The 25569-nt window shown below is 43.9% G+C and overlaps 2 protein-coding genes across 6 annotated transcripts; both read left to right on the top strand.

Annotated features, from left to right (window-relative positions):
• Positions 1-1269: 1269 nt before the first annotated feature.
• LOC125510780 (calmodulin-binding protein 60 B) lies at positions 1270-11094 on the top strand. 3 transcript variants are annotated; one of them, XM_048676045.2, is made up of 14 exons: positions 4335-5173; positions 5303-5354; positions 5446-5567; positions 6564-6615; positions 6705-6757; positions 6902-7377; positions 8052-8212; positions 8582-8770; positions 9459-9591; positions 9717-9830; positions 9959-10086; positions 10170-10274; positions 10397-10472; positions 10762-11094. In XM_048676045.2, exons 1-14 carry the CDS (start codon positions 5070-5072, stop codon positions 10818-10820), a joined length of 1824 nt encoding a protein of 607 aa, XP_048532002.2. In that variant the 5' UTR covers positions 4335-5069; the 3' UTR covers positions 10821-11094. The 3 variants fall into 3 exon arrangements, 2 of the variants coding, with proteins under 2 accessions (XP_048532002.2, XP_048532001.2); XM_048676044.2 differs by having other exon boundaries at positions 4338-5173; positions 10759-11094; XR_015602731.1 differs by lacking the exons at positions 10170-10274; positions 10397-10472; positions 10762-11094 and adding an exon at positions 1270-1881 and having other exon boundaries at positions 1960-5173; positions 9459-9830.
• A 2690-nt stretch (positions 11095-13784) lies between these two features.
• Positions 13785-22330, top strand: LOC147973063 (uncharacterized). Of its 3 annotated transcripts, XM_087521850.1 has the most exons (15): positions 13788-13921; positions 13987-17138; positions 17271-17328; positions 17474-17550; positions 18036-18087; positions 18212-18267; positions 18496-18950; positions 19803-19963; positions 20184-20381; positions 20482-20779; positions 20897-21021; positions 21100-21184; positions 21327-21400; positions 21567-21627; positions 21858-22330. In XM_087521850.1, exons 2-15 carry the CDS (start codon positions 17005-17007, stop codon positions 21917-21919), a joined length of 1896 nt encoding a protein of 631 aa, XP_087377976.1. In that variant the 5' UTR covers positions 13788-13921; positions 13987-17004; the 3' UTR covers positions 21920-22330. The 3 variants fall into 3 exon arrangements, with proteins under 3 accessions (XP_087377975.1, XP_087377977.1, XP_087377976.1); XM_087521849.1 differs by having other exon boundaries at positions 13785-17138; XM_087521851.1 differs by having other exon boundaries at positions 13785-17138; positions 21861-22330.
• The last annotated feature ends 3239 nt before the right edge of the window (positions 22331-25569 follow it).

The following is a 25569-nucleotide window of genomic DNA, read 5'->3' on the forward strand; positions in this document are numbered from 1 at the left end:
CCTGGCTGCGGACAGGTCTTGGGTGGATGACGCCGTCGTAAAAGGTGAGCGGGCGTGTCGGTGCTGCTTGCGGAGCAATGCCTGTGTGCCGGCCGGAGAGGTACAACAACGAGGGGGCTGGAGGAAGGTGCGAACGCAAAGCAATGGGGAAAAAGGCGGAATGGAAGAAAATGTGAACGTGAGGGGGGATTTAGTGGGCCGGGGGTGTCGGAGTCCTACATGGTTGTTGTGCGGACTCCCGCAAAGCCCCCCCCCCCCAACCCCCCCACCCCACCCCCACCCACCCAAAAAAAAATTGGTACCACTTTGCGGGAAAAAGTCCGTCTGGCCCACTCTGCGGACCGATACAGGCTCGCATTACATGTCACAACATGAGCGGGCAGCGCGGCCCGAACAAATGCGGGTGAGGATCGGCGTTGGAGATGTCTTAAGGCCCGAATGTTGATGATTAATTGGCCGCAGAGTTCAATCTTTTTGATTTGTCAGTTTATTTCTTGAGAGAAGTTCCGAACATTATTTTCTCTGTTTTGATGGATTTTATATGAGTCATTTCATTTCTCTAAACATTATTTTGACGTCGAGGCTGTTGGGATACTTCTCCATTTCAAAATAAGTATCTCAACTTTATTTTGAATTGCAACCACCCCCACCTTGTTTAGCCAACCATCATCCGGTTGAACTGGTGCGTAAAGTTTCTGTATGATTAGTAGGTAGGAATATAATCGCTCAAAACTAACTAATTCAGCTTCATATTTTACTACGGCGGAGAAGTCGTGTGCTACAATCTGCCCAGGCTAGTGAAGAAAGGTCTCGAGCGTAAAAGAATGCTCGAAGCTGCCTTCAACTTTCCAGGAATAATAACGCACATACTTATATCTAAAAAAAGTGGCCGGCCGATGATTGTTCCTTCGTTGGAGGGTTCGGAGACTAGCTCGAGCTCTAGGTGATCTCTATGACTATGAATCCCCAAGCTCAGGCGGAAATGCCTAGAACATATGCCCGGAAAACCCACGGAAACTGGATGGAGAAGGAAGAGCAAAGCTCCCCGTCCTGCCACGGTTGACGCGCGGCACGCCCAGTCTTCCGCTCCTTCTCCCACGCGCTTTCCACATCCAGACTCCGAGTTCAGCTACTGCACCAGACGGAAGCGTCGAAGAAATTTGCCAGCCCGGCCCCATGCGCACGCGGCTAGCTCCTCGATCCACATCCAAGACTTCTAGCGGCGGTCTCGGGCTAAGATGGAGCGGCCGGCTATATATTCGCGCCATCTTCCCTTCTTCATTTTCGCGCGTGCCTCGCTCAGTTAAACTTCCATGGTTTTGCGTCTGCCACCATTGTTGCTGTTGATTAATCGTTCCGCGAGAGCCACGAAGCGCGAAGCGAAGTTCGTTCGCAAAACTCCAAATCACCCTTTTTGCCAGGAAAGCTCCGTTTGTTACTAGACTAATGTATTTCGTTATTATATACTAATGGTTAATGATCTCTGCATTTTTTTTCTAGACGCAGGAGCAGCAGTGCTGCAGTTGGTTGGGACGAACACGACCAGGCAGCAATGGTGGTGTGTGCGTGTCTTTCACAGAGGGGCCATCAATCGATGTTATCGGAGAGATTATTGGATTGATCATAATTTATGCTTTCAGTTAAACGAGAGAAGTAATAGCTTTTCGGATAGCGCGGCCGAAGACTGAGTTAAGAGAAATGAAAGAAAAGAGAACGATCGAGATGGAAGGGGAAAAATTGAGCCGAGTGTGGTTCTTCAGTTCTGTCTCTCATGCCTCGAACGGAATGTAGGAGACGAGGAGAAGCCAATGGCGAAATGGTAAGAATCGTAATAGATTGAATACCAATCGAGTACACTTACAACAACCAGAAACGTCAAAGGTACTTTGGCCGTATCCTTCATGTTTATATTTCCTAATGCGAGAAGCCATATATATTAACTAAGTTCAAGACTTGCAGGAACAACTAGAGGGAAAATTAAAAGTAGAAACAAGCTCAAGGACACTTTGTCACCTTCTTCAACCTGCACAAGGCGATGACACGTCGCGAGCCTAGCTCGACGCAGTACCTGCTCCGCATTGTGGGAGCTAGAGAGTCATTGTAACTGCGGCCGAGAAGTCGCATAAAGTTGCCACGAGACACTATCAACGATTGTCTGAAGCACGAACAGTCGACCCTGAAGAAGAATGTGAAGGCTCGAGGAGGAGATTCAACCTCGCGATTATGGCAAAAACGCCATCGCAACATCTTATTGACTATACCATTGGCGTCGTAATGAACGGACGCATCGACATGGGTACTTGACGACGGACACCGGTATGGATCGCTTGTAACGAGCAATCGGTGGTGACGCGCCTCTCACTACGATCAGGTAAATGGGCCAGGCCCAGCAGGTAGGAACGGGGAGAGACTGGGCAGAAGTGCTCGCAGGCACATTTCATTTTCCACTTTTCTCTCTTTTCAGTTTTTTCAATATTTGTTGTATCAATTTATATATTCTGGACTTTTTTCGGTTGATTTATTTTATTTAAAGGGTTTTTATCATTTTTGCCACTAGTTGTGTCCCACTACTCAGTTTTGCCATTAGAAGTTACAACTACTCAAAAATGACATCGATTCGTGAGATGTTTGCTCAAAAATGCCATCGTTCCATTAAATGTTTCCTCAAAAATGCCATTAGACATCGTTATTTTCACATCAAACTCATTGACCATGTTATATAAAAATAAGCCTAGACTCACATGTCAGTTCTCTCTATCTCACAATGATAAGTGTGGCCTCACTTGTCCGGAGTAACCAAACGAATAATTTTATAGAAAAATAAGAACGTCGTTGGGATCAAGTGGGCCCCACACTTTATTGTAGTAAGATAGAAGGATAGCTGGCATGCTGGTTCATAGGTATTTATATCATTATAACATGGCAAAAGAGATTTGAGATCACAATAATGGTGTCCAGTGGCATTTTTGAACATATGTCTAACACAACGATGGCATTTTTGAGCAGTTGAAATTCCTAGTGGCAAAACTGAGTAGTGGGAGACAACCGATGGCATAAATGATAAAAACCCTTATTTAAAATATCAGTGATCCAAAAATATTCACAAATTTGAAGAACGTTCTTGAATACCAAAAACGTTCATGAATAAAAAACAGTTTGTGAATTCAATAAAGTTAACAAAATCAAATAAATGTTCATGAATTTGAAAATTTTGTGGCTTAAAAAATGTTCATGAATTTGGAAAATGTCTGTGACACTTGAGAAATGTTCATAGATTCAAAAATAGTTCATAGATTTGAAAAACTGTTTGCAGATCTGTAAAATTTCAAGAAATTTGAAGAAATGAATTTGAAATTCCTCGCAATTTTCAAAAGAGTTCATGAAAATTAAAATGAGGAAAGAAGAAAGAAGTAAAAGAAAAAAAAACCAATAGAGAAAACGCAAAGAAAATAAAACCTGATCTAAAGCATTTAGAAGCTTCACAAAACTGATTTGAAAAATCAGGGAAAGATAAAAATGGGAAAGCACCAACCGTTGTATGCGATGCTAGGTTCTTATGGTCGCTTAACGCCATATATAGCACCTCCCGACTTCGACCGAGAAAGAAAGAAAAACCGGCTACCAAGTGATAGCTATGATAATGGTCGCAACGAGCGACCCATATCATTTGCGGTTGACAACTCGCTCATACAAACCAATGTATCAAATTGAGGGAAACTAACCCTCACGCATTTTTAGGTGACGCTGCAACCACGTGACAAGGACAAGGCCGGATATACGTGTTCCATTTAGTCCCTTGATTCCATTGCATTTTCACCTCCACCGCCTAGACCAACGACTCAAATATACAAAAGCCTAACAACTAGACCAAGAATCCACATGGGCGCCAAGATCCATGATCTCACCCACCTACCAACGCTAAAACTAGTCATCGAAGGTGAGGGAGACCGCTGGAATCAGGCGACAAGAATTGACCCTATGTCACATTACATCTATCTACGTGAACAGATCTTCTCGAATAAGGCAAATAGATCTCGATCTGCATGGATGTTTTTCTAAATGTAAACATTGTTTTGAAACCTTAAAAACAATTCTAAATTATTTGTGTACATGTACTATAAATGTGTAGTGCCTATATGTGTATGCATTTTCACCAATATACCTTCTTCATATGTGGTGTACAGCAAAATGTGGATTACAATGGATTTACTGTCTGCTTTTTTTAGTCAATTTTTTTTCTTTTACATTGTATACTGATACAAGATAGTGTATGCCAAAAGACCAAGCCAAAAGCCCCTAAATAAATTCATTTTTTTAATTATAAACCAAAATGCAAAAACAAAAGTTAATCCCAACTAAACACCCCGTTTAGCCAAACTCCTAACTAGCTTCCCAATATATTTTGTTACTGAAAAGTGGACTGTCCGGACTTCCCCCTAACCTTCCCCAAGTTTGTCTTTGGTTTGTGGGATTTTCGGCAATTGAACTGGTCTGCGGACGTTTGAGATACCCGTTCGATGGCAAAAAGTGCTCGAACCACTCAGTTCGGACATTCAGGGGGCAGTTTGATGCACCGCGTTACTTTGTTGTTGTTGTTGTTGTTGTTGTTGTTGCTCTAAGGTATAGTGGTTGTTTCTTCTTTTTACCTTATAATATGAATCATACGTGCCAATTTTTAGTAGAGAAATGATGTTGCAGCATAGCTGAAAGGTGACCAGGTTGGGTGGGTTAAAAACGCGTGGCTGCACGTACGTAGGCGCCCGAAGCTGTTGAAATCTCTGGGCACTTGACACTTGACGCGGCATGCCCGCTCGCGCGAGCCCATTGGCTCTCCATATATAATCTTCACGACGACCATTCGCCATCAGCTACTCCCCTACACGGATCCACAGTCCACACCACCCCGCGCACCTCTCACCGCCGCAGTGCCACGCGCTTCCCCAACCCCAGCACCCCCGGCTACCACCGGCCGTCGCCATTTTCTCTCCACCCGCTGCTGAACTGCTAGCTAGCTATTCCACCGCCGCAGCTCCCCGTGTCCGCGCCTCACCCGCGAAAGCAAGCGCGTGATGGCGGCGCAAAAGCGGCCGCTGGAGGCCGTCGCGGCGGAGCAGGAGGCGCCGCGGTCGCCGAGGAAGCGGCTGCGCCAGACGGTGCTCCTCGTGATGCGGCTGTGAGTGCCTCCCCCTCCCCCAACTAGCCGTTGGTCTCCTCTTTTGCCGTGCACTCGGTCGGGTCCTCCTCTTGCTTCCTCGATTTGAACTCACCATTCGCGGTTGCTTCGCCCGGATCCGCGCCGCAGGGAGAGGAGGAGGGCCAGAGCGGCCACCGTCGGGCAGATGGTTCGCCAGCAGGTGAGGCGATTCCCTGTTCCCCCCGCAATTCGATTTTACTCCCATAACTGACAAGTTTGGTGGGTCTCGATCTGTTTTCGTCGTGCGCCAGGCGCAGCTCGACAGGGCAAAACTGTTTGTGTTTCTCATGCTGCTCGCCTCGCGCCTTTGCTCCGTGGAGAGGCTCCTTCAGCAGCTCCGCAACCTACTGACGGGGCAGATTGGTGCTTTTAGGTATGCTTATTTTGCATTCTGCAAGCACATTATCCATGTCAGAGTTGACGTAGTACCACTACCATGTTAGGATATTTGGATCAGCATGAATATTGACTATTGAGATTCCCTCCTAAAACTAACTAGTACTGTATGAAAGAATAAAGGAGCTGCACATTTTTTAGGAAAGTAGCAACTCAAGTGCTGGCATGCTTTTCTGGGAGCTGCCATTTTTTATCCTCTGATGAGGAATAAGCATCCATCCTTTGGTCTTTCTGACAAGATTGCTGTTGGCAACATAACAACTCATATTTTTGGAAACTTGACAGGCATACTACTTTTCCTGGTTCAGGTTATCAAGTCATATTCATGGTGTGTCAGTAAATAAATCATGGATTTGTTCTTCTTTCAGTAATCATAACGCTCAAAATATATGGAGATGGTCTCACTCTCTAGTAGTCTGTTTATTGACTATTCAACTACGGACGTCATGGATAAATGTGTCCTTCGTTCGATTAATTGATTTTATCTCTGGCTGTGTATTATTTCGTATCCAGTAGATCTTTCATGGTAATCCAGACAATATACAGTTCGATCATGGATCTTGTTGTACAGTAACAACTCAAGTGTTTGCTTGCTTTCCGCGAAATGCAATTTTTACCCTCTGATGAGAAATAAACAGCCATCCTTTTGTCTTCTTTCACAAGATTGCTTCTTGGCAACATAAGAACTTATATTTTTGGAAATGAAAACTTGACAAAATGACAAGCATAGTACCATTTCAATTTCAGATTATCGAATTATATTCATGGAGTGTGAATAAATCATGAATTTTGTTCTTTGTTCACTAATCATAACCACGTACATAAAATATTTGGATCTGCAAGGATTTAACCAGCATAGTACCATTTCAAGTTCAGATTGCTCTAGGATTCGAGTGCTGTGGATGTGGATAAATGCTTCCTTGGTTAATTCATTATTTTTACCTCTTGTTGTGTATTGTTTTGTCTCCAATAGATCTTTGACGGTATCCATACAAGATCCAATTCGACCAATTGTACAGACAGAGGTTAGTATCTGGATCTTTATCTGTGTAATATGCCTTTATTTGCATGCATGCACTCTATTCTAACTCCTTTTTGCTATGTCATGAAATAGATGCAGGGACGACAAGCAGCCTCGCTTCCTAATGACATTTCTGAGCCTCCCAGGTTTCTGCCATCTTATCTTTCCCACCGTATATGTTTTTTGATTCATGTCATGATACTTACTGTCAAACCAAGTATTCTCTTTCTACATAATCTGGCAAGTTTCCTTCTGTTACTGTCTCACTCTCATCTTATTTGAAAATTTAGGCAGATACCGGAAGGTTTTCCTGAAACTGGAGGCAACACTCGAGTCAAACTGCGCTTTGTCGATGTTGACAGACCAGAAGATCCTATTTACACTGGTTCTCCAGTACAATGGCTGAATAAGAAAGATGCTAGGGTAGCAGTATTTGAAAATGATAGGCAAATCACGCAGGGCGTCCTTTCTAAATTGCAAATTGAGATTTTAGCAGTCCATGCTGAATTCTTTACTGAGCGAGGACAAGCGGACTTCACCAAAGAGGAATTCAACAAGCAGATATGTATACATAAGGGGAATGAGTCAGTCTTGACCACTGTTAATCTAGCAAATGGTGCGGCCTATATTGGTTCCGTCATATTTACAGAGAGCTCCCAGAGGAAAAGGTTAAGATTGACAGCACGAGTGAAAGGACAGGATCTTGATGTCAGAGTTCAAGAAGCAATCACTGATCCTTTTGTTGTCAAAGTCGGCCGAAGTAAACGTGAGTATATCCAATTGTCCATTCTGAACATCAAACCTTTTTAACTATATTACATGGAAATTTTAGTACACTCTGTAATTTTCTCATTCAATGAAACATTTACTGTTTGCATAGTTGGCAGAAGAACATGCTTGCTGATTTTAAGTAAAAAAATGTTAAAGCACATATCATATCTTTCAGAAACTTTTATGGTCTTGTGCAGTGACATTATTTTATTTGAAAATATGAAGTCCTAGCACTAAATGTTCTACTTTGAGAAGGGAATGTTCCGGCACAAAGTTCGGTTCAAAAAGGAGATGCTCAGGCGCCTCGCCTATGGCATAAACGGAAGTCTAGGACTAGACGGGCCAAGCAAGAAATCGTCAACTCCAGCGAGAGATCAGGCCATATTGCACTGACGGCCTATGGTACTCAAATACACCATGATAGTCAAAACTGTATGACCACCTAAGCGAAGGCCAATCACCTCACCTATGCCTAGCGCTATTTTGAACCTGGCAAAACTGTATGAAGTACTGTCACTTAGATTTGGGAGTTGGACCGTACTTTTCTTGGGTCATTACATATTTTGTTTTGAGTCATCTATTAGGTCGTAGATTAATAATAAGCATGGTGAACCAATTGCATATTAGCAATCTTGTCTTAACACATCCAATATTTTTGTTTACTTTCAGAAAACAGAAAGAGTTATCCTCCATCTAAAGAAGAAGCGGTATACCGTTTGGAGAAGATTTCCCTAAAGGGAAAACATTGTACTATCCTTGCTGAAAAAAATATTACTACGGTGAAGCAATTCATGCGTCATTATTACAGAGATGAATCTGGTCTCCAAAAGGTAAATATACAGTTATAGTAATTATGTTTCTACAAGCTTCAGCGTTTCAAATTACTTGCAATAGATATTAGTTAATACTCCCTCCATTTCTAAATATAAGTCTTTTTAGACATTTCAAATAGACTACAACATACGGATGTATATAGACATATTTTAGAGTGTAGATTCACTCATTTTGCTCCGTATGTAGTCGTTTATGGGAATCTCTAGAAAGACTTATATTTGGGAACAGAGGGATAATTGTCATGGATCGGAAATAAAATATCCTGCATCTCCTAGGATTAACTTTGACTACATGCAATGCTATATGTATTCATGTGCACTACATGTAATTAAATGCTAAGTCAACTCTTTATTTCTGGCAATTAGCTTCTTGACATGAAGGAGGATTGGAGTACCTTGATTAAACATGCCACCACGTCTGATCCTGGGCTTGAGATCTATTCTTTTATTGTTGAGGAAAATACTGAACTCTTATTCAATGATTTCTATAATCTTGTTGGTATGATGATCAGTGGATTATATTTTCCTGTCAATTGCCTTGATCAGTTTCAGCAGGTATTCTTTTGACACTGTTCCATTTCCATCACAATTAGGCTGTTGATTTACTAAGATAACAGTACTCTGGCAATTATCCCTGAAATGTTGTCACGGTTACAAGGTTTATAGCAAGATTTACGTTTGGAAATTATACTGCTTCCTAATGTCATTGTGAATAGCTATTGACTAACCTAACTCTGGCATTGCTGAACTAAAACAGGGCAAATGATGTTATTGTACGTAAGTTAGGACCAAGGCATGGATTCTAAACAAATTCTTATGTCTAGCCTCTGTTTTTACTGCAAAGTTTATTTTTACCTAAGCATATGCATTGGTGATGAAGAATGTGTAGTTGTTCAATTAGTATTTTTCTTTTTGTTTCCGATATCTAGAAACCTAGAAGAAATATATAGAGCAGTTGGATTGCCACCTTCCGGTGTTTCTGTGCTCGCACCGTGTAAACCCACTGAAACACAGGGAGGATCTAACCACCACCCTAGTGCACTTAGTTGAAAATTCTTAAAATGATGAGAGAAAATATAAACACTATTGTCACCAAAAGATTGGCATCCTACTTTCCTTTTTGATGATTAGATGGTTTCATAAAGGTCTGAGCATTGATGCCTCTCTGTACACAAAACAATAAGTAAAAGCATGTGCTTGCACATTATGACGGTGATGACATAAATAAAATATTCTTTTACAGATTAAAGTGAACAACTGGAAAATGTCTACGTATAAGAAATTTGACGAGCGGGAGAACTCAGGGGGTCTTACCCCTGATTACTTCATGACCGATGGCATCCCTGTCCGTGCAATGCCTCTGAACAATGATGCAGGTACTTCTGTACAAGCTAGAACCAAATTGCAATATCCTAATGACATGGCTGCACGACAAGGTTTACTTTGTTCCATTGCTGATCTTTGTTGCGCTACATGTTTCTCTAAATTCAACTTATTGCAGAATTTGGTGATCAGCATCCACTGAATGGGTTCTCACGGGCCGCAGTCCTGTCAAACAATGACGCTGGCCCATCAAACCAAGGAGCACTGCCCGTTCCACAACACACGTATCAAGGTCAATATTAAACACCTGCATAGTTTTGTATCACACATCCTCCATAATGTAATTGCTGCTCCATCGCATTAAAATTAGTATTATTGTTATTATTGCTTATGATAGTCTTGGGTATCAACTTGCTGTAGGACTTGGCCAGCACAATCCTTCTGTGCCACAGAATGGAGCTCCTTACTCTCTGCACCAGGGAAATATCTTAAATGATCAGGGACCATTATCAGCACAGTCCACTATTCCGCCCCACAATTTTTCACCAGTAAGTAAAGTTACCTATGGCACAATCAAAAATTCCATCCTGCAATTTTTCATTGACAACCTGAATTGTTTCATGGATGCTAGGTTCCACAGGATGACATGATCGCAGGTGCAAATCAAACTGACCAGAGAACCCCTTCACTTGACCCTGTTCTGGCTGACATGTCCAGTGGGTTTTCCCCAGTTCCAGTATGTGTTCCTTTGAATAAGTATCTTCGTACTGACTGAAGTACAATATATCAGTATGTAGCAGTCATATGGCTTTAGCCTTTTTTCCTTTTGTTATGTCATGATGGTGTTTGTTGTTGCAGTTCGAGGACTACAGCAGCCTGGATGTAACCGACTATCTGAATCTGACAGACTATGGCATTGCACCAGCTAATGACGGTATGCAATTTTGAATTTTCAATACCCATGGTGACCACAATGAAAAGCCGATAACTTATGCAATTTTCAATGCCGGAGCGATAACCTCTGTTGCAATCATCTTCTACAATCAGAACTCTTCCCATTTCAATCTAGGATGATATTAAATTGATGTTTACCTTCATAAAATCTGGAGTGTGTATGCTTGGCTGATGACTACCAAACTGTTGCTTAAAGTCAAATTTGGGCCTGGATTTAAGATGTTCCTCTCGATCTGTGCGCTAATGCTGTGTTTCCTTCATTTCAGCAGAACTGCCGAATCCCAACAGCCCATCTGATGGTTATGGACATGATGGCGGCAGCCAGTGATAGATTAAACCTGAGACCGCTGCAACAGGCTTTCCTCTACTAGACTAAACATGATGGTGGCAGTCGCTGATTACAGTATTCAGTGTGATTAAACATTTCGTCTGTAAATATTGATAGTGCTGTGAGTTCTAATAGGCAATATTGGTCAGTAATTGCTGAATTTGCTATTGGTTGTAAATAGACATTTGGCTTGTATTCTTAAAAGCAAACCTTTCAGAACAAGAAAACATGTGGCTTGTATTGAATACCTAGAGCAAATATTCATATCGATTGACGAACTTCGTCCAATCCTCTTAATCCATCCTTGATCCTTTTCTAAGTTGCAGAACTTGCTTGGTATAATCCTGCTAATCCATCCTTTAATTTTCTAAGTTGATTTCTTCCTATGTGTGTTCACACATTTTCACTCATATATACAGTATGCTGTGCAGATTAGAATAGTTGTAGAAGATTTCAGTTTGTTAAATACCACAGAGCTTCCATTCCTCCTGCACCAAGGCCACACAGATCGACACCACAATCTCTCATCCTCAGCTGCCCCATCTGCGACTGCGAAAGCAAGCAAGAACACAAGATGCATCAGTTAGTTGAGCCATGGTATAACAGAGATGCGGGGCAGAGCACATTAATTCAGGCATGGATGCAGAGTTCACCTGAGTTGGGACTGACTGACTAGCCGATGTCGGCACCGTCGTCGACGAAGGTCGCCGTTGATGCTCGGGATAGATATCGATCAGACCGTGTTCTGGGCTGAAGCTTTTGGTCAAGATCTCAGAAGGAGACGCTTCGACCTGGCGAGATCCCGGCTCTCATTGCTGCTCTCTCTGAGATGGATCTCATCTCGAGATGCAAATCTGTTGTGGAAAAGCAGCTGCAAACTAGGTGATGTGAGTACGACCAACCTAATGCATAGGAACGAGTACAGATCCCATTTTCTCTACTCCTGCGTGGGGGTGTTGATCGGGACTTATAGGTGGTGTAAACAAGTCTTCTTATGCGCCAGCGGTCCAAGTTCAGAGTGCTCAAGTCTAATCACCCGTGCGAATCATAGTTTGCCAAACGGCTTACAGCTTTCTCACAGCACCTAGTTTGCAGCTGCTTTTCCGCGACAGATTTCCCACAGCAGCTTTCAGAAAATCCACAGACCAACCAAACACCACCTTTAAAAAAATTAGAGGAGAAACGCTGTTTTAGTAGAACTTTGTACTAAAGCAGCGAAAATTAATTTGGATCGAAGGAAGTAGTTATTGTTAAGACCGAAAAATAAAACAAACGTGTGAAGCACGTGTTGTGCATCAGAGTGTTTTTTTTCCTGAACTCATGTCTTGGTTATTTTACTACCTTTTCAATGTGCTGCTTATTTTCCTTAATAATTATCATATCTCACGTGTCCTTTTGGGTGTTTTCCTTCATGACAAGCGGGGCCTGCATGGGTTGAGAGAGCGTGTGCTAATGACGCAGCACTATTTGACTGGTTAATAGAGTGTAACATAGATGAAATACAAAGCCCTGAGTGGAAAAATGCTCCACAATGATTGTGACTGCCCTCATCACCCCATCCCCTCGCCCCCTCGCGGCTGACTGAAATCTCCGTCAGCACGACCTTCAAGGACGGTAGCGGCGAGGCTCCCTCCTCAATCTACCCCTCAGTTGTTGGTGCGCCTCTTCCTACCGAGCGACGCCGTCGTGCTCTCCATTGGTTCCTTGGTGGTTGCGTCTTGGTGTTGCCATTTTCGCCGGCGTTGCTCCACCCCTTCTTCGGACGGAGCACCGTCGGTATGTGGCCTCGTGCTGTCAGATCTGACGGTTGCATCCGACATTTGGATAGCCCTATGACCAGCTTCGAGAGGCTGAGCTTGCGGGTCTTAAAAATGACCAAGTCACCATAGACGTCTCCCTATCGATGAGAATATCGCCTCCCACTGAGGGAAATATTTGTCCTTTATCAGAGACCAAAGCGCCACCCTTGTGTTTGATATTCCTGGTGGAGGACCACCATCATCCTAACCATTCAACCACATATTAGTTCTCACAAGATCCGAATGTTGACGTCCAATTCATTGTGCCATTTAATCTTTCCAATTGGCTAGTTCATTAAGCTTCATCTTACTTTTTTACTGTCTTCACAAAAAGAATCCTTTTAATTTTTTTACTAGTGAAGAAAGAACTTAGTACTTATAGTCGTGGCTAGGTGCAGTGGCCCCATCCCTATTCAAAACAATGAAGAAAATTTACTATGCATGGCTTAGATAAGTAATAAATCAATTCTTTGCCCTTCTAGTTGTTCATATTTTCGCTTTGGCCCCCCTTAGATTCCTGTCAAGTTCCGCCACTGGCTAGGTGGTCTACGAATCTAGATGTAATTTATTTTATTTCTGGTGTTCTTTATAGTGCGATGATTGAAGATGAATAGATTAGAAATTTCTCGAAAAAAAAGAGAGAAAGAACTTACGGGTTGTATTCTGCAAGGCTAGCGAAGAAAAGTCTCAAGGGGGGAAAAATGCTCGAAGCTCCGTTCAACTTTCCAGGAAGAATGTATTATTTGTTTATTTTTAAAAAATGCTCGAATCTTTCTCCGTGGGAGGATTTGGAGCCGAGCTAGCTCTAGCCTCTAGGTAATCTCGACTCGATGAAATATGTAAAGTCAGACCAAAAGTTGCCGAGAACATCCCCAGAAAACCCCACGGAAACAGGATGGAAAATGAAGAGAAACCCCCCGTCCTACGCAGCAGCGCAGTCCAGTCTTCTCCTCCTGTCCCCACGCGGTTCGCTTTAATCTCTCCGGATTATCTTCTATTTACAGTTTAGTAGTAGATGGAAGCATCGCAGGGATTTCCGCGTCCGATCCGCGCGCGCGCGCAGTCGGCGCGGCGTCTCCGTCGTTCACACATGACTTGTACTCCGTATCCTTCATGGCGGCTTTTGCTATCTCTCTATATATCATGCCTCCCTCCATCTTCAGTTCTTCATGTTCGCGCGCTTCAGACACTGTAGCATCTCCCTCGTCCCGTCAGCTCCCACGCCATTGTTGTTTGTTCCGGGAGGATGATTCACCAGGCTAGTCCGATCGGATCAGTGTGGATGGCCATCGTCTTCTGCAGGTGGTACCTTTTTGCGAGTTCTGCATTTCGTGTTCGTAACGATCTCTGTATTTTTCTCGACGCAGGACGACGGACGGACGAAGACGACCTGACCAGCCAGCCATATGGCAGTGTAAGTGTGTCCTCTGATGTTATCGAAGAGAATGTAATAATACAGGATTGATCTGATCATAAGTTCAAAACAAGTCGGGTGCTTAATTATGTCCAAGCGAAGAGGGTTCTGTTCTGCCTGTGCTGGTACATGCTTGACCAAAACGTCTGAAGACAGAACGAGCTGACAGTCACCCACACCCACTCCCACTCTCATTTTTGGATGTTCTTTTGAAATGCACTCTCATGCTTTTAACAGAACGGAAGGGCAAAAGATGAGACTTGAATATGGTTCCCCGGAAGTTAATGATAAGGATATTAGGGCCGGTTAGGATGTTAATTAGTGACTCTTGTACATGAACATAACGGTAGTAGTAAACGGTGAAATATTTCCTACGGATATTCGGTATGTAACCCTAGAAGTGGACCATTTGATGACATCCGACGTGAGGGGATGAGCGGTGGGAGGAGTTGGAAAGCAACAATAGCGAGATGAAGAAGAGTAAGAAGTTCTGGCCTCTCTTCTTCTCTGTCACATCTACTTCACCAACTATAGTAAACGAGGAGCCACATCCTGAAGTTGCGATGCCGGGAGCAAAATAGCCGGCATACATGAACACGCAAGTTTGCAACTCGCCTCTTTCCAGGGACCAAGAGGATGCGTTGCCGCCACTGCTGCCGGGAAGCAGGAACCAAGAAGATCCACTGTCGCCACGAATTACGGAATGAGAAGTCTCCACCGCAAATTAGTGCCACCTCCGCAGATGCCACGTTCGAGCGTAACACTTCCCTCACAACCGCAACGACATGTCCACCACCAAGATATGTTGGGGCCGCCGCCTTTGTGTCCAACCTCCATCGATGTGCTTTTTGTCCAGGTCCACCTCAACGCTCTAGCTGCTAAGACTCCTACAACGCAGAAGGGAAAGAGACAGCGATAGGGGCTAGGGTTTTGACTCGACCACCGCTGGGAGAGACTCGGGTTTACATCTGCTCTATATGAGAAAATTTGTAATTCTAAATTTACATCTGTCTTATTCGATGTAATGGGTTGCATTTGTCCATGGATCATTCTAGTTGCCACATGTGTCTTTCAATATAAGCATGGTAACTCTATAAAAAATCTTATAAATTGTTTGTGAAGTATATAATAGATAACTTTATCTTATATACTATTTGATCTCCTCTGTTTACTTTATAATACAATCCTATGTTTCATCATTCTATAGAATGTTGGACCATGGTATTATGCTCTAGTGACAGGCGGTTTCATCTGAAATGACATTGCACACATAATATAAACTATCATGTCATTTTACATCATTCAAAGCAAAATTGACCATCATCTGGGTTGGGTTGCTAAAATATGTGCATTTGCTAAAGTTTAGGTGACCATGATCTCCGCAAATCATAATTGACTGCTCAACTATGTGATTTCTTTGTGTTTCATAGAAAGCTCTCATCGGAGATGGGAGAGGGCGGTTTAGAGGGTTGGCCTTATCTAGTGGCAGCATTGTCAAACTTGACGACCATGACAACCCTCGGGAACAAAGGAAGAGAGTGTGGTAGCTGGGCATTAAAGGAGACATGGATTCTATTGTGTTTCCAGTGAAAATTAGGCAATTGTCATATAGGAGGTAGTCATAGAAATACTGAAATACATAGCAGTACCTAAAGTTATGCAAAAAAAAAAAACAGACATTCCATTGGATTGAATCCCATGGTCGAGCAAAATTGGCTTCTACTTTTAAAAATTATGTAGTTAATGGAGAAGGCCTCCCTTTCCCAAATCCTAGCGCCCCTCTAGACTTCCTTTTTCTACTGACGAGGATGTTGATTCTCCTCGTGTAGGTATTGAGTGGGTTGGAGGGTGGGTTGTGGATCCTCGATGGTTGTGTTGTTTAGGTCCTAACCATGGCTAGGATTAGGTGTCCATTGGTGGCATCTAGGCGGTGGCGGTGGCGGTGTAGTGGAGTAGTCGGTCCTTCAAGCTTTGTCCTCATCTCGGTGGCGGCTCCACCATCGATGACAGGTTAGCGAGGAATCTCCCAAAGGATATAAGTGGTGTTTCGGCTCATTTGGATTGTGGCAGCAACCTCAACTCAAGTAATTCACAGTCCCTTTCGCTGCCTCGAAGATAAGGTCTGCGAGTAGGGTGTGCGGGACTAGGTTCCTCCTCTTTGTCTTATGTTATCGTGTGATGGTGCCACTCCTTAAAAACGATGATGATATAATGGTGGGTCCATATGGAAGTCTTCACCGCGCGGGAAGGGTCTCGAATGGTGTTGGTTTAGTGATGCTTCTGCGATTGGTCTGGAAGGGCTTGGGTACAGGTTGGTCTATCGCTTGAGCTTGTTAATTTATGTTTTTGTTTTATTTTAGCAAGGTTAAAAAGAGGCCGTGCAATAAGGAGCTCAATGTCAACCATTGAGAACTTCTTGAAATGAAAAGTGAGGAGAGGTAAGTGTCATTGTCATCGGTTAAATTAGAGAGAATGAACGCCAAATGAGCCATACCAGAAAAAAAACATTCAACCTTTTTGGGGTAAGTTTCGTCGAACTTGTTGCGCGGGGGTGATGAGATCAGCAGCACTGCGTATGCGTAGCCGGCCGGCCGTGGCGCAAGCCCGAGAGACCTGCGGGCCACCACCAGCACCGGCACCCCGGCCCGAGCCCAACACCGTGGCGCGGCACGCGCAACGGTCTCTTGCCCCGCCCGTGTGTACGTGACGGAAGGTGACGAAGCTTCTCCACCTTGGCTTGGCCTCCTCCCTCCCTCTCCACTCTCCGTCTCCTATTTTTAAGCAGGGCAGCAGACAAGACAAGCGGCAACCTCCAACTCCAAGCTCGAAGCCCGCCCCCCAACCCCCACACCACAATCCCCATCACGGCATCAACATTCTTCCCAAATCTCCACGGCTCGGCCAGCCCGCCGCCGCCTCTCTCTCTCACGCCGCGCCCCACCCGACCGACGACCCCGCCCAGAGGCGCGTGATGGCGGCGCGCACGCACAAGCGGCCGCTCGCCGCCGTCGTGCCGGAGCCGGAGCAGGAGCATGAGCAGGAGCAGGAGGCGGCCTGCTCCCCGAGCAAGCGGCTGCGGCGGGCGGGGCTCGTCGTCATGTGGCTGTGAGTACCTCCTCTTTTACCCTTCTCTCTCTCTCTCTCTCTCTCTCTCTCTCGATCATTCCATTGCTTCCACGGCCTGAAACTCACCGCTCGCGGCTGCTTCGCGCGGATCCGCGGTCCCGGCCGCCGCAGGGAGAAGGGGAAGGCCAGGGTGGTCACCATCGGCCAGATGGCGCAGATGCTTCGCCAGGTGAGCCCCATTCGCCGTGCCTCCCGCTCCCGGTTCCTGTCCCCGCATTTTTGGTCTCTCTCCCCGCCGTGCTCTGGTTTGGGCATGTATGCGGCGAGCGATAACTGACGGGTTCTGTGGGTTTTGAATTGTTTTCGTGCGACAGGCGCAGCACGACGTGGCAAATTCCATCATGGAGAGGCTGGAGAAATTGTTGGGACAGCATTTTGGTGCTTTCCAGAGGTACACCACACACATGCTCTCAAGCACAGATATATCCATGTATCGCGGTTCAGATGTTATACTCTGCTTAGAATTTTGGACCGGTGTAGGTAACGGTTTTCCCTCCTAGGAACTAGTAGTAGTTACACAACAATAGAGGAAATGCACATTTCAGCAAAGTAATGAACTAATGATTGAAGTGCTGACTTGCTTGCCAGTTTTTATCATCTAAAAAACACACGGCTATTTTCTCTTTCATAATAAGAATGCTATCAGCAACGCACGAGCTCATATAGAACGGAAAACTGGGCAATCATACTAGATACTACTTCATGTTCAGATAATCAAGTTGTATTCATGGAGTATGTATAAACCATGGATTTCCTCTTCTTTCAGTAACCATAGCTGCATAATATTTATGAAAGCAGCCTTACGAGTTTATGTGTTGAGTATTCCATGGCTCATTAATTAATTGATTTTATCTCTTGTTGTGCTGTATCCAACAGTTCTATTATGGGATGCATAGAAGATAAGGTTCAGTCAATTGTACAGACAAAGGTTAGTATCGATGTAATATGCTCTTTTTTGGGGGATCTTTCAATTATTGTCTACCTCTATGCTAACTCCTCTTTTCTAAAAAAAAACCTCTATGCTAACTCCTTTTTGTTACATCATGCAATAGATGCAGGAACCAAAAGCCGCTTCGCTTCCTAGTGCCGTTTATGAGCCTCCTCCTAGGTATCTGACATTGTAATTTTCTCCTATGTCCTCCTACAGTTGTCAGCACTAGTTCTGCATTAGAAGTTGAGCAGTGGACATGCATAGTTCCTCTGCTTAATACTCTTGACAGTTTTTTATTCATGTTATGATACTAAAAATCTGCCAAACCAAGTATTTGCTTTCTACATAATCAGTGAAGTTTCCTTTTTTGTTACTGTCTCACTCTCATCCTGTTTTAAATTTTAGGCATGTATCAGAAGGCTTTCCTGAAACTGGAAACGTCAAACTACGCTTTGATGTTGCAGGACCAAAAGACACACTTTTCACTCGTTGTCCAGTATGGAAGAATGGAGAAAATGCTAAAGTAGCAATACTTCAAAATGAGACGCAAATCACACAGGGTGATCTTTCTAAATTGCAAATTGAGATTTTACCTGTTCATGCTGATTTCTTTACTGGACAAGAGGATTTCACCAAAGATGAATTCAACAAGCAAATATATATGTATAAAGGGAAAGAGTTGGTCTTGACAACTGTTAGCCTTACAAACGGCGAGTCCTCTCTTGGTTCATTCTCCTTTCCAGAGAGCTCCCATGGGAAAAAGTTAAGATTAACAGCTCGAGTGAAAAGGCAGGATCTTACTGTCAGAGTTCAGGAAGCAATAACTGATCCTTTTGTCGTCAAAGACCGTCGAAGTGAATGTGAGTATATTCACTTATCCATTCTGAGCACCAATTTTTTTTAACTATATCGAATTGGAGGTACACTGTGTAGTCAGCTGAAGAGCATGCTTCTCCTTTAAGGCCTCCTTTGGTTCATAGGGTAGGAAAATCTTAGGAATAGAAAAGTCATAGGAAATGAGATGACATGTATCTCAAATCCTATGAGTAGGAATAGGAAAAGAGATGCCCATTGATTCACATCATAGGATTTTCTCCATTGAGTCTAGGCTAATGTTTATTTTCCTATGAAATGTGGAGGATAGGAAGAATTCCTCCATAGGAATAGGATTCCATTCCTACAAAGTACAAACCAAAGGGCTCTAAAGGAATTTTTCCTATAGAAATCCTATCCTATGAAATTCCTACAAGTTCCTCTAAACCAAAGGAGGCCTAAGTGTCTGACAAGCTGATTTGAGTAATAAAGAAAATCTTACAGCACATAGTATATCTTTCAAAGAACGATTACGGCCTTATGCATGCAATGACATTATTTTACCTCAAAATATGATATTTTTGGTGCTAAATGTTCTGCTTTTTGAAGGGGATGGCTTGTTCTGCCAAAAAAGGGTAGCAGTACTGTGACTCGCTCTTCTTTGCTCACTACACAGTTTATGTCGATCTGTTCATTTCGTGGGTAATGGAGAAAGGGTGGGCACCTTTGTAGTTTTTCAATGTTGTACGTGGTAGATCAGTAATACATTGATTGTAATTTACCATGACATTAATCCTTTGGTAAAAACTATCAGATGCAAATATAACTAAAATGATCTCATTTAATATTGGCAATCTTGTCTGAACTCTGAACACACCCAACCTTTTTGCCTACTTCAGCAAATGAGAAGAGTCCTATTCCATCCAAGGAAGACGCTATACATCAACTGAAGAAAATTTGCTTAAAGGGAAAACATTGGAATAACCTTGTGGAGAAAAATATTACGAAAGTGAAGCACTTGTTGCGCCATTATCATAAAGATAATTTTGGTCTCCAAAAGGTATATATGCAGTTATTATGATATGTCTGCACTCTTCAATGTTTCAAATTACCTGTAATAGATATTAGTCATTAGTTAATCATTGTCCTGGATCAGGATAAGATATCCAACATCTCTTAGGACTTATTTGGACATGTACTGCTAAATGTACTAATATGCACTATAATATCTGGTAGCATTTCATTAATTGATAAGATCATTTTTAATTTATGGCAATTAGCTTCTTGGCATGAAGAAGGGGGATTGGAATACCATGATTGAACATGCTACCATGTGTGTTCCTGGGGACGAGATATATTCCTATTGGGTTCCAGAGGATAATTGTCAAATCTTATTCAATGATTTCTATGATCTTGTCGGTAAGATGACTGATAACTATGTTCCTTACAGTGTCAGTGACGTCGATCAGTTTCCACAGGTGACGTCAATAACACTCTTCCACTTCTATCACAGTTAGGCAGTTGATAGTCACTAAAATAATAGTGTGCTCATAATTACATTCAAATATTCTGTTACAGCTTAAAGTGAAGAACTGGAAAATGTCTGCATACAAGAAATTTGAGGAGCTGGAGAACTCAGGGGGTCTTATCCCTGATTATTACCTGAGCAACGGCCGCCTTGTCCTGGCAGCGCCTGCGAACAATGGTGCCAATACTTCCAAAAATCAAACTACTGCAGAATTTGGTGAGCAACAACCATTTCTGCAGGAGAGTGGATTCCCACTGGCACAGATCTTTGCAAACAATGTTGCTGGTCCTTCGAATCAAGAAACACCACCATTTGCACAGTACAGTTACGAACAGGTTACGCATCAAGGTAAATACTGAACACATGCCCAATTTTGTATCAAACATAGTCCATATTGTGAGTGATGCCTCAGTGCAAAAAGTATTATTATTGCTACTCACAGTTTTGACAATCAATTTGCTGTAGAACCATATCAGCAGCATCCTTTTATGCCATGCAACAGAATTCCTTCCTATCCGACCCAAGGAAACATTGATGGTACAGGATCATTCCCAGCATGGTCAATCAGCCCATCCCACAATTTTGCACCAGTAAGTAAAGATACTTGTGACAGAATCAACTATTCCATCCAACAATTCATTGCCAACTCAAATATTTCCTGGATGTAGGCTGAAGAGGAGAATTCAATGACTCGTGCAAATCTAACTGCCCAACACAATGGATACTCAAGCTCCTTGATGACTGCTGGTCCTGGTAATTTCTTGTCTTGTAACAGGCGTGCTTGCTATATCCAGTTTTTTTTAATGTGATAGTATAGGCAATGTTCTAGACATTCAAATCACTTCTCCATTATGCATTGTTGGGTCCTGATATGTTGGTGTTGGCACTTCCTCAGGTGGGGTTAGTCAGGGAACCTCTTCACTTAACCATGATCAGGCTGGCATCGTCAATGCGTCATATACAATGGAAGTATGTGCTTTTCTTTTTAATAAGTTGGATGTGTCATGGGAATTTTGCTTGAGAACAGATCAATTATCTTCTCTCAGGCCAATGTATATCAGTCTATGGCAATCACACGGCTTTAGATCTTTTCTCTCCGTCAAAGTCATGATGATGTTTGTTCTTGCATTTCCAGGAATTGCTAGGAGTAGCAGAAGCACATGTGGCAGATCAGGCCTTCATAGCAGCTAACAACGGTATGCGGTTTTTGATACCCATGATAACCATATATAGTTCTGTTGATATAAGCTAAGCTGCTAAATCACAGAGCTTGGCAATTTTAACTTCTGATGATGCAAATTGATGTTTACCTTCACAATAACCAAAGCGTATATGCTTGACTGATGACTACCATCCTACCAAACTGTTGAAACCCTGTCTGCTTAGAAGTTGAAATTGCCCTGATGGTGTATTTCTTTTATTTCAGCAGAACTGCCGAATTCTAACAACCAATCTAATGGTTATGAATATGATGGTGGCATCTGGTGATTGAACTTGAGACCACAGGAACAGACTTTCCTCTACCAGAGTAAACATGATGGTGGCAGCCGGTGATTCAAGTATTCTGTGTGATTCCATTTCAAAAAAAAAGTATTCTGTGTGATTAAGCATTTAGTTTGTAAAATATCAGCAGTGTTGTGAGTAGTAACAGACAATATTGTTTTGTATATTGCTGAATTTGCTATTGGTTGCGGTAGGCATTTGGTTTGTATTCTTAAAGAACAATCTTTAATCTTTTAGAAAAAGAGGGCACCTCGCTCTTCTTGAACACCGAGGAGCAAATATTCGCATTGCTGAACTTGGTGTAATCATGTTAATCAATCTTTTTGCTGAGGTGAGTTACCTATGTATGACACATTTTCACTTTGTTTTGAGTTAATACGATTTTTTACCCCAATATACGCTTGTGAAAGATTTTACCCTCGAATCGGCATTCGGTCAATTGGTAGCCCCTAATTGAAAGATTCCTTCCACATTTTACCCCCATTCGATTTTTTTTTCCCAAACGAGTTCTGACTAGGCTGCCACGTAGGCGTGTTCTTCTATTTTTGTGCTGATTTTCGTTTTGATTTTTTTTCTCCGCAAAAACCGGTTCAGATGTTTAGCTTGACATTTTGTCAAGCAGGCTGAGGGCGCCGTCAAAATTCCCGTGGCCGCCCATCACACTTCACACCTTCTTCGCCTCCTCACGGACAACATCCCTTAGGCGCACGACGCCGGCGCACCTCCTCCCCGGCCTGCCGCCGCACTGTGCCAGGAGTAGGACGGCCGCGGTTTAGTTAGCACCGGCGGTTTGTGGCTGTGAAACGAGAGAAGTTGCAGTTCGGCACACATCAAACCGATGGGCCGTGGTCATCTATTTATATGCAGAGAATACAAGGTCAAGTTGTTACAGATTGATCTGGGAAGATCACAACAGAATACATGTGTGCGCATCAAGCAAACTAAGATTCTAACTACCTAACTTGTTATCCACGTTGATGTATATCGGCTGTTTAACACACCCCCTCAATCACAACCAGAGAGGTTGAGATTGTGTCTAAAGAGCCGAAGCTGCTGCACACCAACTGGCTTAGTTAGGCCATCTGCTAGCTGATCCTGCGTGGGAATAAATCGTATGTCCAGTGTCTTGCTTGCAACCCGTTCTCGAACAAAATGAAAGTCAATCTCAATATGCTTTGTCCGTGCATGAAACACAGGATTAGCAGAGAGATACGTGGCTCCAAGATTATCACACCAAAGCACTGGTGCACGCGACTGATATACTCCCAATTCTCCAAGCAAGGATTGTAGCCAGATGATTTCTGCTGTAGCATTTGCTAATGCCTTGTATTCTGCTTCAGTACTTGACCTTGCCACTGTAGCCTGCTTTCGTGAACTCCATGATATAAGATTGCTACCATAGAACACTGCAAAACCACTAGTGGAGCGTCTGTCATCAGAAGAGCTAGCCCAGTCAGCATCCGAGAATGCACTGACCAAGGAAGAAGTGGACTTGCGAATGCGAAGACCAGTATGCACAGAGTGTTGCACATATCTAAGGATCCTCTTAACTGCTGTCCAATGCTCATCTGTGGGCTCATGTAAAAACTGACAGACCTTGTTTACTGCAAAAGAGATGTCCGGGCGCGTCAGAGTGAGATACTGCAAAGCTCCAACCGTGCTACGGTACTTGGTGACGTCATCTGGAGACAGAAGAGAACCCCCTTCACGAGAGAGTTTATCAGTGACTGTCATGGGCGAGGTGGCTGGCTTACATTGACTCATTCCTGCTTTCGCAAGCAAATCAGCTGCATATTTCCCTTGAGACAGGACAAGATCCTCCCCTGATCGCCGCACTTCAATGCCCAAAAAAAAGTGAAGATCACCAAGGTCCTTAAGAGGGAACTCAGAGTGAAGATCTGTGATCAGACGACTGACAGCTGAGGGTGATGAGCTAGTAACAATAATGTCATCCACGTAGACAAGCATAAACATGATAACATCACCAGAGTTGTACACAAAGAGTGAGGTATCAGCACGAGAAGGGACAAACCCCAATTCCTGGAGTCTGGAGCTGAGGCGTGAGTACCATGCACGAGGAGATTGTTTCAATCCATAAATTGCCTTGTCGAGCTTGCAGACATGATGCCAAAAACGTGAATCAACATACCCAGGTGGTTGTCGCATGAACACATCCTCTTCCAGAACGCCATGGAGGAATGCATTCTGGACATCAAGTTGCCGAAGGGCCCAGCCACGAGAAACTGCAAGAGACAAGACCAGACGAATGGTGGCAGATTTTACGACAGGACTGAAGGTATCCTCATAATCAACTCCGTAGCGCTGCTTGAAACCCTTCGCTACCAGTCGTGCTTTGTGACGCTCAACGGTACCATCAGCACGATGTTTGACGCGGAACACCCATTTGCAATCAATGAGATTACGGCCTGGTGCAGGAGGGACGAGATGCCACGTGTGATTGCGCTGGAGAGCCTGAAACTCCTCATGCATAGCTGCACCCCAAGAGGGGTCAGCGAGAGCAGCCGAGATGCTTGCTGGAACCAAACCAGACGTAGTTGTAGCAGAGAAACCGCGTTTGCGCGTGTCGTACGGGACCGTACCATCCGTCCGGACGTATGGTTTGACGACCCCCGCCTGGGATCGTGTGCGCGGATGTGGGGTTGGCGAAAGCGTGGGTCGCTCCTCGACCAGTGCGGGCGCAGGTGACACCGGGGGCCCGCCATGAGCGAGCGCAGGCAGGCGCTGTGTTGGGGACGTGGGCGAGGCCGATTGGGCCGGTGGAGTGGAGCCCACCACAGAGGTGGGATCGAGCGTGGGCGCAGCTGAGGGCGCCTGGTTGTTGGAGCGCGGGGGCTGCGGCCCACTTGGAGACAGCGAGGTAGCCGTGGGATCCGCGCCTGTCGGCTGAGTGGAGGAGCCTGGCGAATCAGCACCGGGATCAGCGCCAACCGATCCTGCAACAGAAGCAGCGCGGGGATCCGAGCCGCCCGGATTTTTTGCACCCGTTTCCTGCACATGCGATGACGAAAAAATTGGCTTCCGGATTAGTCCAAACAGGAGAAGGCAGGGTATCGCTAATTTCTGCATGTTGGTTACTAGGTTCCGTACGTTCCATAGCCTCTGGGGAGAAAACAAGGATTTGTTCCAGGATTTGGTCGGGTGTTTGCTTCGGTGTGTCAACAGAAAAAGGAAAGAGATTTTCATCAAAAATGACATCACGCGAGATATAAATGCGACCGGTAGAGACATGAAGACAGCGATACCCTTTATGCATCATGCTATAACCAATGAAAACACATCGCTTAGAGCGGAATTGAAGCTTTCGTTCATTGTAGGGACGAAGACAAAGCCAACATGCAGATCCAAAAGTGCGTAGGAAATTATAATCCGGTGCTTTTCCAAACAGCCGTTCTAGTGGAGTAGAATTTTTAATGGTACGAGTAGGAAGACGATTGATTAGAAAGCATGCTGTGAGAAAAGCTTCATCCCAAAACCGAAAGGGCATGGAGGCATGTGCAAGGAGGGTAAGACCTACATCGACTACATGGCGATGCTTGCGCTCTGCGGAGCCGTTTTGTTGATGAATGTGTGGGCAGGAGACATGATGTTCAATGCCAAGTTGACGAAAAAATGAG

Source organism: Triticum urartu, chromosome 5A (assembly GCF_056163025.1).
Source record: "Triticum urartu cultivar PI428250 chromosome 5A, HENAU_Tu73, whole genome shotgun sequence".
Taxonomy (NCBI): Eukaryota; Viridiplantae; Streptophyta; class Magnoliopsida; order Poales; family Poaceae; genus Triticum; species Triticum urartu.

What these genes read in the sequence shown, in the direction of transcription:
- LOC125510780 (XM_048676044.2), top strand. Translation starts at nt 5,070, where the DNA reads ATGGCGGCGCAAAAGCGGCCGCTGGAGGCCGTCGCGGCGGAGCAGGAG. An exon ending in CGCCCCACAATTTTTCACCA is followed by an intron (nt 10,087 to 10,169) that starts GTAAGTAAAGTT and finishes CATGGATGCTAG; the next exon opens with GTTCCACAGGATGACATGAT. An exon ending in GTGGGTTTTCCCCAGTTCCA is followed by an intron (nt 10,275 to 10,396) that starts GTATGTGTTCCT and finishes TTGTTGTTGCAG; the next exon opens with TTCGAGGACTACAGCAGCCT.
- LOC147973063 (XM_087521849.1), top strand. Translation starts at nt 17,005, where the DNA reads ATGGCGGCGCGCACGCACAAGCGGCCGCTCGCCGCCGTCGTGCCGGAG. An exon ending in ATAATTTTGGTCTCCAAAAG is followed by an intron (nt 19,964 to 20,183) that starts GTATATATGCAG and finishes TATGGCAATTAG; the next exon opens with CTTCTTGGCATGAAGAAGGG. An exon ending in ATGCGTCATATACAATGGAA is followed by an intron (nt 21,401 to 21,566) that starts GTATGTGCTTTT and finishes TTGCATTTCCAG; the next exon opens with GAATTGCTAGGAGTAGCAGA.